Source organism: Dermacentor andersoni, chromosome 7, assembly GCF_023375885.2.
Source record: "Dermacentor andersoni chromosome 7, qqDerAnde1_hic_scaffold, whole genome shotgun sequence".
Classification (NCBI taxonomy): domain Eukaryota; kingdom Metazoa; phylum Arthropoda; class Arachnida; order Ixodida; family Ixodidae; genus Dermacentor; species Dermacentor andersoni.
The window spans coordinates 559,172-580,313 of record NC_092820.1 but is presented as its reverse complement, the minus strand read 5'-3'; the positions used below and the strand labels follow the sequence as shown (position 1 = coordinate 580,313).

At 42.8% G+C, this 21,142-nt stretch overlaps 1 protein-coding gene across 1 annotated transcript in view; it reads right to left on the bottom strand.

Annotated features, from left to right (window-relative positions):
• The window catches only part of LOC129386042 (cytosolic endo-beta-N-acetylglucosaminidase-like), a 476,321-nt gene extending 463,639 nt beyond the window's left edge, over positions 1 to 12,682 (bottom strand). The window contains exon 1 of the mRNA XM_055073273.1: positions 12,082 to 12,682. Within this exon, the coding sequence (XP_054929248.1) occupies positions 12,082 to 12,248 (167 nt within the window). The 5' untranslated portion in view covers positions 12,249 to 12,682. The remainder of the gene's footprint in view (positions 1 to 12,081) is intronic.
• Positions 12,683 to 21,142: the final 8,460 nt, after the last annotated feature.

The window sequence follows — 21,142 nt, the reverse complement described above, 5'->3', positions numbered from 1 at the left end:
ATCAGACACTTGCGACTCATCTCCACATTGCGTGAACTGTGATGGAAGCCATCCAGCCTACTCTAGAACGTGCCCTAAATGGAAGAAAGAAAAAGAAATCATTACACTAAAGGTCAAAGAAAATATAACATTTCACGAAGCAAGGAAACGTCTGTCATACTTGAATCACACAAGCTTTTCCGAGGTGGCGCGACGGGGGGCAGCGTCACAAATCTCTCGGGAGTCTACCGCGGTCACTGACAGTGGCCCGGTAATCACTCCGCCTGCCCCCCTGGTGGCTGCAGCAAGTGCTGCTCCATCAACATCGAAGGTGGACCTGCCGACTCCGGTCCCGCAGGTTCCAAAGCTAATCCGAGCTCCACAGCCTGGGACGCGAGTTTCAGCGCCTAGTTCACGATCCTCCAGCACCTCAGAGAAGGTTATGGAGGTCGATCAAAAATCCCCGGCGTCATCGACGCCGAAAGATCAGCGCTCTCAGGAGCGCGCTAGGAGAGAGAAAATTCCTGTAACTGCTCAAAGAAAGGGACCGGTAACCTAAACGGTTACCGCCCTTGTATACATATCCATCTATCTTTACTACGTGCTCTTGAACACAGACAACAAAAATCTTTCTCAATATGGCTACACAAATAATTCAGTGGAATGCCAGGGGCCTATTTCGCACTCTAGATGATATCAAAGATCTGCTAGAGGAATACCAGCCACGACTGTTCTGTGTTCAAGAAACACATTTAAAGTCTACACACAAGAACTTCTTAAGGCAGTACATCATTTTCCGTAAAGATAGAAATAATGGCGATTCTTCTTCAGGTGGGGTGGCAATCATAGCCCAAAAGTCTGTAGCATGCCAGCATGTATCACTCCAAAGTTCATTTGAAGCAGTGGCTGTTCGGGCTATATTGTTCAATCAACTTATAACGATTTGCTCCATATACATATCGCCTGATGAACGGTTAGACATTGCAGAATTTGAAAAGCTGATTGACCAGCTTCCTGAACCTTATATAGTAATTGGAGATTTTAATGCTCACAGTCCATTTTGGGGTGACTCAAGATGTGATGCGAGAGGACGGGCAATAGAAAAGTTCCTTCTTTCATCTGGAGCCTGTCTATTTAACAAGACAGAGCCAACTTTTCACAGTCCTACACACAACACGTATTCATGTATTGACTTAGCCACAGGGTCAGCATCACTTCTTCCACACCTGGAATGGAGAGTTATCAGTAATCCATATGGGAGCGATCATTTCCCTACACTCCTAGAAACAACAAAGTGGCACGATGGACCAGCTTACCCCAAAAAGTGGAAACTTCATAGTGCAGACTGGTCGAAATTCAGAAACATATGTAAACTGTGCCTGGAAGATGTGGACCACCTAGGTGTAGAAGAACTGGCAAGCTACATCACTGAGCATATCCTCTGTTCTGCTAAAAACTGCATACCTCAGTCCTGCACAGATAAAGTCAATCCAAAGCCGTGGTGGAACAGAGACTGCGAAACTGCAAAGAAACGGCAGAACAAAGCATGGAGTAGATTTTCACGCTATCCAACCACAGAAAACCTAATAGAATTTAAGCGGTGCAAAGCAAATGGCCGCCGCATCCGCCGAACATCCAAAAGAGAAAGCTGGTCACGCTACGTATCCTCCATAAACTCATACACGGATGTTAGTAAACTACATAACAGGGTACGTAAACTAAAAGGTCAACGTGCAAATCCTTTTCCTCTCATCCCTGGCTCTGGCGATACAATAGAAGATCAAGCAAACACTCTTGGTCAGCACTTTGAAAGAGTATCAAGTTCGGAAAACTATTCCGAAACTTTCTTAAAGCATAAAAGAATAGCAGAAAATACTCCTCTGCGCCCAAACAAGTCATCAGAAGGGTACAATAGACCGTTAACATTCCATGAACTCAAGCTTGCCCTAGGTTCTTGTGGTAGTTCAGCTCCAGGTTCTGACACAATAACTTATGAAATAATCAACAATCTGCCTTATGAGACCCTAAACTGCATCTTAGGTCTTTACAATAAGATTTTTGCAACTGGTCATATACCTTCATCTTGGAAAGAAGCAATAGTCCTACCAATACTCAAACACGGCAAAGACCCTTCCTTAGTTAACAGTTACAGACCAATTGCACTCACTAGCTGCTTACTCAAGGTATTTGAAAAAATGATTAACCGTCACCTTGTGTTCTTTTTGGAATATAATGGTATATTGGACCCTCGCCAATCTGGCTTCCGAAGAGCGAGGTCTACAACCGATAATCTTGTTCTCCTTGAATCATGTATACGTGATGCATTTGTACATAGCCAATACTGTTTATCTGTATTCTTTGATCTTGAGAAGGCATATGATACTGCCTGGCGATACGGTATTCTGCAAGACCTGTCGTCCTATGGAATTTGTGGTAGTATGCTGAACCTTTTGCAAGATTACTTATCTGAAAGAAAGTTCCGCGTAAGAATTGGTAATGTACTATCACGCACTTTTATCCAGGAAAACGGTGTACCACAGGGAGGAGTGCTAAGTTGCACACTTTTTATAATCAAAATGAACTCTCTCCGCTCTGTTATACCACCCACGGTGTCTTATTCTGTCTATGTGGACGATATCCAAATCAGCTTTAAATCTTGCAACTTATCAATATGTGAACGCCAGATACAGTTGAGTGTTAATCGGCTGACGAAATGGGCAGACGAAAACGGGTTTAGATTCAGTGCCGAAAAGACTTCCTGTGTGCTGTTTTCTAGACGAAGAGGGGTATGTCCGGACCCCTGCATTATGATGCATGGGAGAAGCCTCGTTATAAGAAAAGGACAAAAATTTCTGGGTGTAATCTTCGATACCAAGCTAACCTTCATGCAGCACATAAAACAGTTGAAGCTGAAATGTCTTAAAACCATGAACCTTTTAAAGATTTTATCTCATCAGTTGTGGGGAACAGATAGGCACTGTCTCCTATCTCTTTTTAAAAGCCTTGTGTTGTCACGCATAGATTATGGATGTATTGTTTACCAATCGGCCTCAAAGACAACGCTTAAGCTACTCGATCCTGTATATCACTTGGGTATCCGTCTAGTGCTTGGTGCCTTTCGGACGAGCCCCGTCCAAAGTCTGTATGCAGAATCGGATCAGTGGCCGCTGGATTATCAACGTACATATCTGGGAGTCACCTATGCAATAAGAATCATGTCACTAAAACAACATCCATGCAAAGCACTCATAAGTGATCAGTCCACAAATCAGTTGTACCTAAACAGGCCTTCACACACCCCGCCGTTTTCGCTGGCAGTAAAATCTATTGCGGAAAAACTCGGAGTAGTTTTCACAGATCTACAGGAAAGCGACAATGCTGAACCCATTCCACCTTGGGAGCAATGTCCTGTCACTTGTGACTTGTCCTTTAGAGAGCTTAAGAAAAAGAGTTGTCCAAGTGCCCTCATCCAGCAACATTTCATGGCTGTTGAAGACAAGTACAGATCCATTGCACTTTTCACTGATGCTTCAAAGTCTGCAAATTCGGTATCATGTGCAGCCCATGGCCCAAACTTCTCCAACTCTAAAACCTTACATAAACACAGCAGCATCTTTACAGCGGAAGCGTATGGTATCCTGATCACTATTGAATATATAGTTCAGCACAAGATAGAAAAGTCTATAATATACACAGATTCCTTAAGCGTTGTCACAGCCCTGTCCTGTGGCAAATCAAGCCGAAACCCTGTAATTAACCAGCTCCTTAAACAGATTCATGTAGCGCATAAACAAAACCTTGCTCTTGTTGTATGCTGGGTGCCAGGCCACTCTGGGATCGCAGGCAATGAAATGGCGGACAAAAATGCTGGATAAGCGGCTCATCGGGGTACAATTGATGTAAGTTGGGTACCTGGTGTGGATATGAAACCTGTGGTACGAAAGGCGCTCCGTAATCATTGGCAAACTGAATGGGACAAGGAAGTTCAAAATAAGCTGCACCTGCTCAAACCGCAGTTAACCAAATCCTTTCCACTGAAGCTTAATAGACACACCGAAGTCACCCTGGCACGCCTCAGAATAGGACACACTTATGGCACACACAAATACCTCTTGACAGCAACTGACCCACCGACGTGCACACGCTGCGGTGAGAACCTAACCGTCCTACATGTCCTCATTCAATGTCCTGAACTTCACCGACACCGATTGACTCATTTTAGAGAACTCTACTCACGCCATATACCACCCCATCCCTCGATGTTCTTATCAGAGGATGCACTTTTTAATTATAAAAGAGTGCTTAATTATCTTGCGCAAGTTAACTGTCTCAACATCATCTCATACCATCCTAACCTTCAGATTGCGCCTCACAGGTGAGGCACAGTCTGATGCACAAAAGTATGTCTGAGCTCTTGCGCTTCTTGCGTAAGCAAGAATTGTACACCAAGGGACTTGGACAATCCAGAATAAATTAACATGTGTGCCTGTAGCAATTGTTTTTAAAGCCCTATATTTATCTTAGTAATTATTTTAGAATTCATCCACTAGTATCTAAAGATCTTACGTGTAGGCCTCTATACAGCCTTTATTTTAAATCATAGTCCTAATCTCACAATTTTACTAAACCATAACACATGTACTGGCGCTCTTTGGCCTTAGATGCCCTTGCGCCATTAAACATCAATCATCATCATCCTTTCCGCTTTCTTGTGCAAGTTAGTCAGTCCGAATCGCTTTTTTGTAAACGTACCAACAATGTCGGCTTGCTGCTCTTCCCTTGCCCACAAGTACTGGCTGCCAATCTGAGTGATTGTGTCTCTGTTGCTATGTTGCTGTTACTTTCCGGTGACGTGGAATTAAACCCTTGTCCCCATACTGAAGCTCAAGATCAGCACAATGAAGTTATGGACGCCATAAATGCATTATCGATTAAATTTGACACGCGACATGCCGAGATCATGAATGCCATAGATGAACTAAATAAAGGCTAACCAAGAAAACCTTACTGTTACTGTTTCAGACCATTCCGATAGAGTGACTGCCGTGGAAGCTGAGGTTGAGTCTTTTGAAAATATGCCTTCAGGAAGTCATATTACTACCGTAGTCCAAGAAGCAGTTTCAAATGAAAGCGCTGCGCTCGTGTCAGGACTAGACGTTCTGGAGGACCATTCAAGGCGCGACAACTTGATCTTCTATGGGATTTCTGACAACGTATCACAAATGTGGGCTCAATCAGAAATCCATATCCATCACTTTCTTAGTAAGTGTCTCAACATGAATTCCTCGGAACTCGCAATCCATAGGGCTCATAGGTTAGGCACCCACATTGTCGACAAGACATGGCCTGTTATAGCTAAGTTTGTGTCTTCCAAAAGGAGAGACCATATACACTCACAAAAAGCCAAGTTCAAAACAGATGGTATTTCAATAGGCGAAGATTTTTGCAAGGCCACCCGTCAATCGTGCAAAGTACTAAATGACTTTCGCAAGACCAGCGGTCAGTCCTTTTCTTTGCAAAAAAATCATAGGACAGCTACAGATGAAGTATGCGAGATCAGACCTGCTAGGAGCGCGATTACACCAAAAAACAACAAACCATCGGGTCCACAATCTTCACATTTGGGTGCAGCATAGCTATCTCGTGTTCAAAAGCAAGCAAACTGCTTATTCCTTTTTACAAATGTCCGAAGTATCAGCAACGTACGCACATCACTGTCATCACATATCGACGCATGCTCAGCTGATTTAGTTGTGCTCACCGAAACATGGCTTTCAGCAAAAATTAAAAAAAATAGGGAAATACTAGAGTGTTAAAAAAACATATAACTTTTACAGGTACGATCGTGATTTCCATACAGGCGGAGGCGTACTGATTGCCGTGAGCTCTGCCATCCATTCCTTCACTATCTCCATTGACTCACCATTAGAAGTAGTTTGCACTCATGTTGCTTTTTCCACTGGCGACCTTTTGCACTGGCGGCCTTTTGCGCGTGTTATAAGTCCCCATCCTCCACTACCAATTTCTGCACTGACCTTCATGGTGTCCTTAACAAATTAGTTGTTCGATACCCAAAATCACATTTGTTCTTACCAGGTGATTTTAATTTTCCAAACATAGTGTCGCAAAACGGTGTTCCCTCCCTTAAGCACTCATCTTCCGAGTGCACCCATTTTTTAGACATCTGCGCTGATTTCAATCTAACCCAGCTGATTCATGAACCTACACGCACTACCAGCACTTCCTCTAATACTTTAGATCTCTTTTTGCAATAGCTCAAGATTTGGTTTCTCCTCCAACATACCTTAAAGGAATCAGTGACCACTCACTTCTCCACTTAACACTTAAGAAGAAAGTTCGCTCAAAGAAAACCGTTAAAACTATATGTGATTACAATGCCGCCGATATCACAGCCATTAAAAATGAACTTGAGTCATTCGTTACTGACTACAAAGTCAACATTTTTGAACGCACCGTTGAAGAGAACTGGTCATTGTACAAGAACAAACTGCTAACACTAATAGATGGCTATGTGACTAAAAGAAAGATTGTTTTGAATCCGGCCTCGCCATGGTTTACTGAAATTCTACGCCATCTGCGCAACAAAAATAAGCGTATTTTTCGCCGCGCCAAAGCAACTAACCTTCCCGAACGCTGGGCAGCATATCATTGCATTAACGCAGATTATACTATCATTATTACAAATGCAAAAAAAAAGATTTTTTTCGATAACACCATCCCATCACTTTTGCAGTCTAATCCACACAAAGTCTGGAACATTATTGCTGGCAAAGAAAGAAAAACAATCCAACTAGCTCGTTCTGACAATGTGGCGATCCCTCCGAACCAGTGCTGTTGCGTTTTGAATTATGTATTTGCTTACGTTTTTCACAAATGTGCTCCTGCCACTCTACCGTCGGCAACTAAATGATCTTATTTACCAATGAACTCCATTTATATAGATTAGGTCGGCATACAAAAGTTTATTGAAAACCTGAAAATATCTTCTTGATCAGGTGAAGATTCAATCAACTGTAAAATGCTTAAAATTACTGAACTACATTCTTTCATTATGCTTTCGATTCTCTTTTCCCAGTCTCTAGGTTCCTCGGTACTTCCAAGCGATAGGAGGGTTGGCAAGGTTGTTCCGGTCCCTAAATCAGGTAACACTCATTCCCCCGATAACCATCGTCCTATATCACTGACAAGTATACCATGCAAAATATTGGAGCATATTATGCATTCTAATATGATTGATTTCCTTGAGTCTAATTTCTTCTTTTCGACTGAAAAACACGGTTTCAGGAAAACATTTTTATGTGAAACGCAACTCATATGTTTTACTAATGACCTATTTACCCATACTGACATGGACTTCGCAAAAGCTTTCGACACTGTTTCACATGATCTCCTCAATCTTAAACTTAGCATGCTTAACATTGTCCCTAATGTACTAAACTGGATTAAAATCTTTCTGTCTAATCGAACTCAGTACGTTTCGGCTAATGAATGTTCATGCTCTCGCACTTCCGTAACATCGGGTCTACCACAGGGATCGGTACTGGGACCTCTGCTTTTCCCGATTTACATAAACGACCTTCCTAAATGCATTTGCCATCCATCTATCAGGCTTTTCGCAGATGACTGCTTCATTTATCGCAAAATAACCACATTGATTCTGATAAGCTTCACGACGATCTTAGATGCCTATCCAACTGGTGCGATAAATGGGTCATGTGACTAAACGCTAACAAATGTAAAACAACGCCTGCATCGTGCCGCGCTAACACTGACAACACGCGTGTTTACTTGCTTCACGATACTTCTCTTGAATCCGTCAACTCGTACAAATACCTAGATGTTCAGATTTAACATAACTTCTCATGGCATACGCACAACAAACACGTCACTAATAATGCTAACCGGGTTCTTGGATACTTGCGTCGAAATTTCTCTGCTGCGTCTATGCCGATAAAGCTTACCCTCTACAAAACATTAGTGCGACCAAAGCTAGAATATGCATCCGCAGTATGGGATCCCTATAAAATCACACTGATAAACACACTAGAATCCATCCAGAATCGCGCAGCACGTTTCATTTTATTTAACTATTCCTGTTGCGCCAGCATTATTTTTATGATAAACACACTTACTTTACCGGACCTTTCATTGCGCCGTAAATATTTTAGACTGTCTTTTTCACAGGCTGTATCACCACAACCCACTATTAAAGGGACCATCTTATTACTCGCCCTTCAAACATTTCATCCCGTTTGGATCACATGTTTAAAGCTGATGTTCCATTTTTTTAGAACAAAAATGTGTCATGGTTCTTTTATTCCTAAGACCAGCGCCGACTGGAACGTCCTTCCTTCCTCCATCGCTACCAGTTCTGACGTTGACAACTTCAAGACTGCTGTATTTTCTGCCGTTTCGTATTACCTATTATTGTACAATTATGTACTGTTTTTTCTCTTACCACTCTTTTCTGTAATGCCTTCGGGCCAGAAAAGTATCCGAAATAAATAAATAAGCAAACAAGTTCTAACTTCGGTAACCTAGCGCCGAACTCACGCTGAGAACGTGTCGTGTTCATCGAGGAAGCAGACGCTTGGTTCCCGTCAGATGCGGCGGGTGGCTGAGTTGTCGAAGGCGAGGAGGAAACCTTGAGCATGTCGATATTGTGCCCGAGCAAGGCCGAAGCGCTGGTAGCAGCGTCTTCATATTGCATGACGGAATCATATTCTGCTGTGGCTTGCTCGTCGGTCATAAATGTTTCCAACTCGGCGTTAAGTACGGATAACTCCGACGTCGCCGCCTTTAACCGGCTATGCAGGACACGAAGGGCAGAAAGGTCAAACTGTCCGGATTGAATGATCTCATCCACCTAGGTTATAATCCTCGTGCTCTGTGCTCGGCGAGAAGTCCGCTTGTTCTTGATGCGCTCCATGAGGGTCTGGCTGCAGAAGTCTCTCCCAGACGAAGCCGCGAGTTGCAGAGGCGCTGGCTGGCTTCCAGGGTTTCCGCACCAAATACGATGTGGGAAAAGACACTTCTGCTAGGTTTATTGTCGCAGAGCGTTCAGCCGTCGTAACATGGCGTACTCAAGGTGACAAACCTAACATTCGCATTTTTCCCCGGTCGCGAGGCTCTCTCTCTTTCTCTTTTTCGATGCGCCGCGCAAGCACTATTTCCAACATCATCATCATCAGCCCATTCTATGTGCGCTGTAAAACGAAGAGCGCTCCGGGCGATCTTCAATTATCCCTATCCCGCGCCAACCGATTCCAACTAGCGCCGGCGAATTTCCTCATTTCATCACACCACTTAGTCTTCTGCCGTCCTCGACTGCGCTTCCCTTCTTTTGCTATCCATTCTGGAACCCTAATGGTCAAACTGTTATCTAACCTGCACATTACATGACCTGCCCAGCTCTATTTTTTTCTCCTGATGTCAATTAGAATATCGGCTATGCCCGCTTGCTCGCTGATCCAAACCACTCTCTGTCTCTTAAGGTTATGCCTAGCATTCTTCGTTCCATCGCTCTTTGTGCGGTCCTTAACTTGTTCTCTAGCTTCTTTGTCAGTCTCCAAATCTCTGCTGCATATGTCAGCACCGGTACAATGCACTGATTGTACACTTTCTTTTTCAATAATAACGGCAACCTTCCAATCAGGAGCTGTCAATGTCTGCCGTAAGCGATCCATTAACCCACTTTTATTCTATGAATTTCCTTCTCATGATTAGGCTTCTCTGTGATTAATCGACCTAGGTAAACGTACTCCCTCAGAAACTCTAGAGGCTGACTGGTGATCCTGAACTCTTTTCCCTTGCCCGGCAAATCATCCTTATCTTTGTATTTTGCACATTAATCTTCAACCCCACTCTTGCACTATTTCTGTCCTCAATCATTTGTTGTAACTCCTCTGCAGTATTGCTGAATAGAACAAGGCAATCGGCAAACCGAACGTTGTTGAGATATTCGCCGTCGATCGTTACTCCTAAGCCTTCCCAGTTTAATAGCTTGAATACTTCTTCCAGTCACGCAAAGTACAAAAGAAAATTGCCCGTGAAATGTGATTGGAAAAGTGGGAAAAAAGCGACATACATGTGCTTGCTGTGGCAAAGCTAGGGAAACGATAGCGCATGTTTTATTAGAATGCGAAGGTTGCTGCCCAGCGGTCGATTTAGGCACCTCTGGCCTCCTTGAAGCCCTTGGGTTGAGAGTGAGCAGAGGGAAAGTAAACATACCCGCAAAAGGGATTATTAAGAGGCGATTGGAAGATTGGTGGAAGAAAAGTAGGGATACGACAAACAACGGAGGCGTACAAAAACAAACTTCACAATAGGGGTTCAGAAAGTTTGGTTATGGGAATTCATCGTGGGCATTTCTCCTTTTCTCTCTTTTTTTCTTTCTTAACACAGGTAGGACATTAGGCAATATAATAACAAGAGCTTGGTGACGCTACCCACCCCCTTCCCAAAGGGGATGCTCACAGCGTCCATCTATCCCTTCATCGTCTTTATGGAAACAAAGCGATGAATGAGTGGAGCTTGTCTGCGGCGGCGGCTGCTGTTAATCGCGCCCACGCGTCACTCACGCGTTCCTTTTGCAATCTAGCGAGGCAGTCGCGCCACACTTCTCTCCGTTTGCAATATGCCACACGAGACAGACACTCCGGACAAGCCATATATTGAGAAATGCAAACACGTATACAGCTGCGCTCAAATTTCGCTTTAGGGAGTATTGTATTCGTCGGTGAAATTGTTACGTTTTCCTATTTCTTTCTCCATTCACATTGTTCCGTCTACTACATTGTACATTTTGTCTTGCATATTACATTTTAAGTACACCATTACGAAGGCTCCGTAGCTGTTCCCGGGCACTCTGCTGAACATTTGATTGATTGATTGATTGATTGATTGATTGATTGATTGATTGATTGATTGATTGATTGATTGATTGATTGATCCATTGACCGATGAAGAGGTTAATATGGTATTAAGTAATAATACATCCGAGTATACACGGCATGGAAAAGGCAGGGGCTTCCAACAGAATATCGCCATTTCCCTACGAGACGCACGAAATTTCCCTATTTCTACCTAAATTTCTTTTGCTCACGCATATAATTATATGTTACTAAATATCCGTTGTTTTCTTCATCCCATCCATTTTTACGATGAGAAATGTTATTACGTAGGTTCAACGTCTTGCGCAAATTTCGGAAAATTTTGTTTTGTGGGCGAAAACCGTGGTCAAAGAAAATTCGTGAGCCTTACCAGTAGATCCCAACTGAAAATGAAAGCCGGTCTACGATTTCATCACAAGTCGAAGATGCACCTCATCAGAACATGGCAATTTTTTTATTAATTTCCTTTAGCCAACCCCTGCACAAAAAGATATTCGAGTGCTTCAATGTTGCCAGATAATCTGACAACAAACCACCAAACGGCTGGAGGGGCTAACTCGAACGCAGCCAACGCTGCGTATATTTGATGTTATCTAGGTAGAAAATAAACGTTACCACTAAAATTCCAGCTATATACCGAGCCCAAAATGTCCCTCGAACTAGCAAGATGTCCCTTATTGTCACAGTGACCTCAAAATTACCTTATTCAAAAATTTAGATCAAGTTGGCAGCCCTAGGAGAGGGCAAAAAAGAAAATGGGAGAATCTACTGGACTAGGCACCTGACCCCCCCCCCTCCCCCTACGAAAAGCAGTTGGAACAGGCGACAAACAACAATAAGCAAACATGTTCAAAAATAAGGCCACATCTCTGACAAAGCGTCAATTGAATACAGCAAAAGTGAAAATAATACATGTCGACAGTGCTTACAGTCAATTTGCATCACGTAGTGTCATCAGTAAATAATAAAAATTTGGCGACAGCTTGCAGTTACTATGTGGAGGCCGAGCGTCAGTCAATATTTTCTTGAGTTATGAGAAGTTTTCGGAGATCTGACAACAGTAATCCAATTACAGGTGATGTCTGAAGTGATTATTATAGGTGGTGATTAATCAGCTAACTCTCTTTTTTGAGAGGTACATTCATTCAATTGCAATGTGCACGGGAAGCTCAGGGCGCTTAGCACTCACCGGTCTTCCAGGTATCCGCCCATCATGTCGTGACAGAACATGGTTCTCGGTGCCTGCGGACCACCTCGCTTCACTTCACGAAGGCGCTCCACGGGCACAAGTGGCGTGTCCTTGAACGCTAGCAGTTCTTGGAGCGTGTTTAGAGGCTCAACTTCCCGTTGAGCCATTACGGATCTTCACGGGTTTCGTAGTACTCGCAAAACTGTCCTCACTGCGTCCCTCTGAAAACTTCCTTGGCTCTTGCTGGGGCTCCAACTGGATGCCACGATTTCCTCGCAAATCGGCCTGCGTCTTACAGTCGCTTGGCCATCTAAAAGATGCCGAATGTGCCCTATTCCGGTTTCTTGGGTTGGAAAGTGGCAGTCCTTCGAAGGCTCTGCGCACGCACGGCTAACACGATGACGAGTATGATTATTGCCTCACTGTGGCTGCAGTCGAGGTGAGCAGCATCACTGTCCAAATTCTTCGTGATGGGCAAAGACACGGTGAACCTCTTGCACGTTCTGGCGGCACATCTATTAATCGGCGGGACAGCCCAGCTGCTTTTGTTGTGTTCAACTGGTCTTCTGTCAATGGAAACCTCGTGGCCCCTTCATCTTCTTTGAATCTTGTTATACGAAAAGGCGAAGTGAACGAGACGGTGGTCATGCCCCATTTAATGGCACAAACCCACTGTAGGGGATAGGCCACGAACCGGGTAATAACAAAAAACAATAGAATGTAAACATGTATTCGTAGATAAGAAAGAAACCGACAATAAATGAAATAACATAAGCGTAATAATGTAGTTAGCCTGGCATAAACTGGGAGAGTAACATGAGCTTGATGTTAAAAATACCTGAAGTAAAGGGTTGATGTCAGGAATAAGTAAGCATAATTTTAGTCATAATAAAGTTGATAATATTATTACTGTGAATTTGTCTTCTTGATATTTGAATTTTTGAATTTATTGAAGAATAAGGAAAGAAATCAGAGAAAACGCGAAATATTGATAAGGTAATGTTTTTTGGCGCTGAGTTTGTCAAACGTTCCTGTGGCTGTACCATAATACCAATTCTCCAAGTGAGAGTAAAAAAGTACTGCATGAAAGCAGCCCTAGATGGCAAATCGCAATTTCCAGACATCGTTTTCGTTGAGTGGAAAACTGTGGGCACAATAGTAAAACATTAACGATCGATTCCAGTTCATTGCAGAGCCATAAAGGGGATGCCGCTAGACCACATCTGTGTCCTCAATACAGCCAAGGCTGCGGCAACGCAGCCTTGTAAATGATAATTCAAATCGTCGGCTAGGGCACCATTGTGGGTTCCAAGAATCAGTTAGATGCATTAACGCCGTAGACTTTTCTCGTGACAGGCTTTTTCTGTTTTTGCTCAAACAAAGCTATCTATATTGTAGCCGCAGTGATATCGCCACTTGCCGGCAGCACAGATACGTTCCGACCATTGAGAGAAGCTCGCGCTAGAAAATTCGCTATGTCATGAGGATGATTGTCTCGATGGCCTCGTGCGCATACTAAATGCAGTAACCTTAAGCCAAATCAAATCAAATCAAATCAAATCATATTTTATTCTCCAGCAAGTATCTGGATGGTCATCTGGACTAAAAGCTGTACGAACAGCTTGACGAAGGCCCAGGAAACCATGACATGGCAGCAGCAGACAGAACGAAATAACAATAGCAATACAGAAGTAGTCATCAAATCAAATATAGTACAGCAATCAAGTACAGCATCAAATCAAGTACAGCAATAACACAGAAGTTTTCTTAAACGACATGTGAATAAATACGGATTACATGTGCGCAAAGTATGTTCTTAGTTGTTTTCGACTAAAACCAGCAGTATGTTTATGTTTATTGAGAAAAAATGGCAGATTATGAGCCAGGGATTGCAGCTTGCAAGCGGTTCTAAACTGTGGTAAGGACCAAGTGTCAGTACAACGAGTGTTAACTATTGGTGTAGGATATTCAAGGGAAGCAAGTTGTGTCAGGAAATTATTCATATCTGTGGAAGAAAAGTACGTTATTTGTAATAAACGAAATTCATATATATTATCTACACGGATCAAATTGAATGATGCTATTGCGGGATTAACACTCGATGTTGGTTCAATGTTAACGATAAGGCGAATAATTTTCCTCTGCAATACAAGAAGCTTGTTCATATTTCTTTTAGTTGTTGTTGCCCATACCAGTGTACAATAGTTAATGTGAGAAAGAAATAGGGCGTAATATATTTGTAGTTTAGCGCTTGTGGGAAGAAGTGTGCTGCAGCGTGAGATTACACCTGTAACTGCAGACAGTTTTCTGGAGATGTAAACAACATGAGCGTCCCATTTTAGATGGGCAGAAAAATACACACCAAGCACCTTGTGCTCGGTGAATATTTCTATATGCTGGTCTTGAAAAATGAATGAATTCACCGGAGGAACTGCTTTATTTTGAGCACGGAAAATTACAGCTTTGGATTTAGTTGGGTTTACTTTGATTTGATTTACTCTAGTCCATGCTGATAGTTTAGTAAGGATATCATTGCATTTTAGCTCTAGTGTGCTAATATTACTCCCAGAAATAAGTAAGGTGCTATCATCAGCATAGATTACAAATTTTACTGTGGTGTCGATATTTACGATATCATTGATAAACGTATTAAATAAAAGGGGCCCCAATATACTTCCTTGTGGCACGCCACATGCAATTCGTAAGAATGATGATCTTTGGTTGTTAATATACACGCACTGGTACCCATTTTCTAAGTAGGATTTAACTAAGGCCAAAGCTGTACCACGAATTCCATATGATGAAAGCTTACTAATGAGAATACTGTGACCAATGGAGTCGAATGCTTTACTAAAATCGAAGAAAATTCCGGCTGTCAGTAAATTATTATTAATATTTTCCGAAATTATTTGCTTCAGGGCTAACAAGGCGGCTTCAATCGGGGTGGGGTTAGCGCATAAGATTTCTTCGTAATTGCCGCATATGCAGACGTCTCAAGTGCGCTGCATATATAAAGAAAATTTATGACGGTAACAACTTTTCTAGCATAAAGGAGCAACTTTCCCAAAACAAGAACTATTGCCAGGAGTTCGGTCTGAAAAATTCATGTGTAAACTGGCAGGCGCAGTGAAAAAGACCATTCGAGGGAAGGTGCGTAGATTCTCATGCCTGCCTTCTGTCGAAACGAGAAACGACTAGTCGCTATTACTTTTAATATTAATTTTTATTTTTATTTACAGTATACTACGGTCCCGAAGGACCACGCGAGAATTTTTGGGGAAATGACATAAATATAATCGCAAAAAGACATTCAAATATATTGGCCTGCATAAATACAACTTGTAGGCTATACAACCTCGGCGGTGTGTTCTCAAAAAATGAATTGTGTTCCCAAATAAATCCATGCTGTGTACGTCGCATAGGAAGTTTATAGGTTCTTAACTAGGTTTGAACAACAAGCGTGCGGAATCTCTTATGAAGAGAAGGTAGGCGCGCTTCCATTCATTCATTCATTCATTCACAAAACTTTATTAGTATCCTGAAGCCCGGTTTTTTCAGACCGAAGCGGGCCGCGTCCACGTCGGCACCGCCAGGCCAAGCCTTAAGGCGCCATCGTGGACCCTCTGGACAGTCCAAAAGAAGAAGTTATGTTGAGATCGTCCCACGGACAGCGCGCTGACGTGGCCTGGTTCCTGAGCTCCCGAACACTGGTTCTGGTCAAGTAGCTGGCGGTTTTCCTTTAATCTGTGTCTTTTAGGTATTTGTTTTTGATCTTTTCTTTCAATATCTGCTAACCTTCCAGAGTAATTTCCTGTTTCTTTGCAATGTCACTCTCATCGCCAGGCCAGGAGGCTTCCTCCTGGTCGGCTTCTGTCCTAACTCGGATTTGCCGGTGGAGCTTTTCTTACGCAGTGGGACGAGCAGCGTACCTGTGGCTTTGGTTCCGAGTGATGGCGGTGTGATTCGCATGAAGAATCCTAAAGCAATTCAAACCGAACTCTGGATGGCCTCGGCCAATTTTCAACAAATCACCGAGGTTCGACAGTTCGGCCGAGGGGGGGTTCGTTGCTGCTCGTCAGACCAGGCTTGTGTTCAAGATTTACTGAAGTGCGATGTTCTCGCGACACATCCGGTGAGCAGTTTCATTCCTCATCACCTTGCATGTACCAAAGGCCTAGTCCGCGGTGTCGACATAAGTCTATGTCCGGCAGAAATTTTGGAAATGTTTTCAGCGGCAGGCGTGATTTTTGTGTATCGTTGCAGCCGTGTCGTTGATAATAAGCGCATGCCCACTGAAACATTCATTGCTACTTTCGCTGGAATGAACCGCCCATCGGAAATCATGGCATGGCCACTGATATACCGAGTTGAGCCTCTATCACCTCGCTTCCTTCAGTGTCTAAAGTGCCGGTGGTTCGGGCCCTCCATAAAAGGCTGCAGATCCAACACACGATGCCGAATTTGTGGAGAAGGCCATCACTCAAATGACTGTTCTTCCCGAAATGAGTCCTGCTGCCTTTGCAGTGGTCCCCACCCCGCAGATGAGCCTAATTGCCCTGCAAGGTCAAAAGAAGTTAAATCCTTGAAATAATTGATAGACGCCGATACTCTCGTCGTGAGGCCATTGGAGAAATTCGGAGTAGGACTCAGGGGTATGCTGGTATAACGGCCTGTCAAACGATCTGCATGGAAAACTCAATCTCTGAGGCTGTGGCAGCTTCCGTAGAAAGGGCGCTGGGGAAAGCAATGGAGCGCATCATGACAAAGCTCACTGACTCCCTTGTTCAGGTGCTGTCCTCACAACTAGCTCCGTGGCTTCAACTAACTAATAAAGCCAATATTGAGGATCCGGTGTCGGATCTACTGCGGAGTTCACCAACTGAAATATCTACCGCGCAGACATTCACAAACAACGAGCCATCAAAGCCATCAACTTCTGAGAAAATCGACCAAATATGTCTTTCCGACACAGATGGGATGGAAAATCAAGATGTAGATATGGACCCCCAATCTCTTAAACGAAGAAGGTCACCGACAGAGAAAAAACCTAGCTCTCTCACCAAGTCCAAGGCAAAAAGTACGTTAGAGAGATTCCTACTAAGAAGGACTTCTTAAAGAGAGCGTTTTAGACCAAGCAGTTTCTACTGCTTGGATTTATTCATCATAGGAACTTTAACAGTAATTCACTGGAACTGCCGTTCCATACTTTCCGCTGCAACATATTTATTATATCTTATTTCTAAATATTCTCCAGATATTATTATTTTACAGGAAACATGGTTTGTTGCTGGTCAGGCTTCTCATCTAAAAAATGCCCGATGTTTTCGATTGGATCGCCTATCCCGAGGCGGTGGTTTAGTTTTGTTTGTCTCATCAAAAATCTGTCATAGAGCTACTATAACATACCATATAATGTCCCCAGAGTGTGAAATCTTAGCAGTGGATATAATACTCCCTGGTTGCACACCTTTTTCTATAATTAACACGTACTTCCCCACTGGAGTGCAAGATACCCGCTATCTGGATACCTCTATTGCAAGCAGTCAGAAGAACATCCTACTGGTGGGAGATTTTAATTCCCATCATGTATCGTGGCTTTTCCGAACGAACAATTGTGGCAAACGCTTTTGGGATTGGGTCTCAACGAATCAGTTCTTTTGCTTAAATTCGAGAGCACATACTTTCGTACGGGGTCAGTCGTGATCTGCCCTAGATCTTACGTTCGCTACCTCGAGCATGTCTGTCACCTCCTGCAAGACTACAGACTCCGGAACTAACAGTGATCACCTACCAATAATTTTTGAACTGCTTACCCCGGTAACTATTTTAGATAGTAATGTGCGCACTTTTGTTATTCACGAAAAATTTTTAAATGCATTAAAATCAGCTTTACACGCTCAGGAGGGCATGGAGAGGGATATTAAAGCAATGAGCCTATGTTCCATTCTAAACAGTCATCGAAAAAAGCTCAGTTTGTTGTGCAATCTACTAAGGGTGGATCATATTGTCCCTGGTGGAATTCTGACTGCGAGCGAGATTTCAGACGTAGAAAAGCAGCGAGGAAGAAACTTTTATTCAACCAAAGTCAAGTTAATTGGGCTGATTATACATATATAGCTACTACATTTAAACGAACAGTCTCAAAAGCTAAGGAGGATTAAGATTCCAAGCACTACACATACATTTCAAAGTCTTGCAATAAAAAAGCCCTGTTTAACTTTCTTAGATCTCGTAAAGTTATACCGGCGCCCGTGAATATCGATTCTGTCGTTCTATCAACAAAAGAAGTATCGGAATCACTTGAGAAAATTGCTCAAGGACTTGCACGACGTTTCAAACATAAATTGCCCTTAGGCCTAAAGAAACCTCCCTGGGCAGGGAGGTTTCTTTGAAACAGTAACAGCGACAGAGATTGAACGCATTATTAGTTCGTTGCCAGCGTCAGCCCTCGGTCCAGATGGAATTACAGCAGGAATGCTAAAAGTTTTGTTTCATTATGCGCCTCAGGACCTCCTAAACATAATAAATTTCTCTCTTAAGAATGCATGGGTTCCAAGGGAGTGGAGAGTAGCTAAAGTTATTCCACTATTAAAGAAAAAGTCAGCTTGACTTGACTTAGACAACATAAGACCGATTTCTCGTACTTCCAATGTCGTCAAATTAAGGGAAAGAGTTCTTCACGGCCGTATAACAAATTTTATGCAGGATGACACCCTTCTCAGTCCTTGCCAGATTGGATTTCGATTGGATTGGCCACTCCATATGGTGCGCCCATGTAGATTTAGAGAGCCGCGTTAAACTTGCTCGCCGCCAACGAGAGTACGCAGCTTTGGTGACACTAGATGTATTAAAAGCATACGACTCTGTAGAACATTGTATTCTATTCGATAAACTTCAGTCTATGAATTTCCCAAAATATATAACCCCTTGGATCTATGAATTTCTAAGAGATAGAGAGTTTTATTGTTACCAACACGGTATTTCGACGTCCAAACACAAGCAGACAAGAGGTGTACCACAGGGTTCCGTTCTTTCCCCTATATTATTTAACATTTTGCTAAGCACAGTTCCTTTGTGCCCGGAAGTACATGTTTATGTCTACGCGGACGATATCGCATTTTTCACGTCTGCAAATAATATACATTCACTACAACAGTCGTTCCAGAATTACTTAGGAATGCTGGAGACATGGCTAGAGGGGTTATGCATGTCGTTAAATATTAGCAAAAGTGCGGTATTAGTATTCCCATTAAATGCACAGGTGCATATATCTTTGCAATACCGACAGGAAATCATTCCTCAAGTTTACGAAGTCAAGTACCTTGGTGTCATTTACGATGGCAAACTCACCTGGCGCAGTCGCATTGAACATATTAAAACAAAGGCAGAACGAGCCGTAGCTGTGCTCCGCCGGCTCAGCCACCGTCGCTCTGGACTACGCAGGGATACCTTACTGATGATCTATAAAATGTATGTTCGGCCCATATTAGAATTTGGCTGCGTGATATTTTCCGGTGGCCCTGCCTACAAAATTAAACCTGTCATACTTTTAGAAAGAGAAGCTTACAGTCATGCCTTGGGCTACCTAGATTTCTTGCCAACGCTGTTTTATATCAGGAAGCTCATATACCCACCCTAGATTGCAGATTCCGCATACTTACGGTTCAGATATTTTTAAAAACTTATGACTATTTAAAAACACGTATGCAATATGCTTTCATCACTGAACCTGCTGAGTTTTTCCAAGTATCGTGGTTGAGATTCCACAGGCCTCAGATAGTATTCGTACAAGCACAGTTACAAAAATTGGATGTGTCCATAGGCCAAGTTTACCATTCAAATGATGCCTTTACAGATCTCAAAATTGAGTTTGAGGACATATTTCCTAATCATGCGAAACTATTACCAAGGCGAGATTTCATTGATATCTTACACGGCCACCTACACCCGCTAACCGCTGACAACGTGATAGCTACTGACGCTTCTGTTTGCAATGAGAAGGCAGGAGTGGGGATCTTCTCTGAATCTCTTCAATGGTCCTACTCCCTTCGCCTTCCCGACTTCACACATATATTTCAGGCAGAATTGTTAGCGATCATATTAGCATTACGAAAGCTCCCCCCAAAAGACCCATTAGCTGTTATCGTGACCGACTCGCTATCTATATGCACAGCACTAGCTGCATCTTTAAATTCAGCAATTCAAAGAACATTTCGTTCGATGGTACCTACGCACTTACGAAAAGTATGTTTGCTTTGGGTACCGGGACATCATGGGTTTCACCTGAATGAAATGGCCGATTCACCCGCACGAGCATCCCTGAACGGCCCTATCGTATCTGTTTTGCCGACATCAGCTTATGTCACCGCGGCTAGGTACAGAAATTTCGCAATATCTCAAAATTCTGCAATATTCATGCTAACACCGTGTTCTGAATTCGACCATCTTTGTTTCCCATGGAATATTAATTGGTGTCATTCAAGGCAATTGGAAGTATCTTTCACAAAATTGAGATGTCGTATACCTCCTCTAAATTTTTACTTACACAGGTCTGGTCTCGCTATGTCCCCTCAATGTTCTTTTTGCAGTGCACCTGAAACTATCGAACATGATTCTATCTCATGCCGCTGCTTTCTAAGACAAAGAAAAATATTAGAATACTCATTTGCCAAACTCGGCCTATCGCTAACTTCGCCAAGCATTCTTTCTTTTGGGGCGTCTTCAGTGGGATCCAGCCACAGGGATGCTTTTCTTGCTGTTTACAATTTTATTAGACGGACAAAAAGAGTACCTTGCTGATTTTCTACAATTATCAATAGTTTCAATTATTTCATTTCTTTAGTTAAATTATTTTATCAAAATTCTTAATAATATTTTTATTGCAAGTCTAAATTACAGTTCTATCGTCCCACGCTCCACTATTCAAATCTAGTTTGTCTATACTTCTAATCTTACGGAAAACCGCCTGCTTCTTGGCCAATCCCCCATAGTGGTTACGCGCCACTGTCTGGGACACAAGACAACACAAGACCATCTCACCAGCTAATTGAACCACCTAATT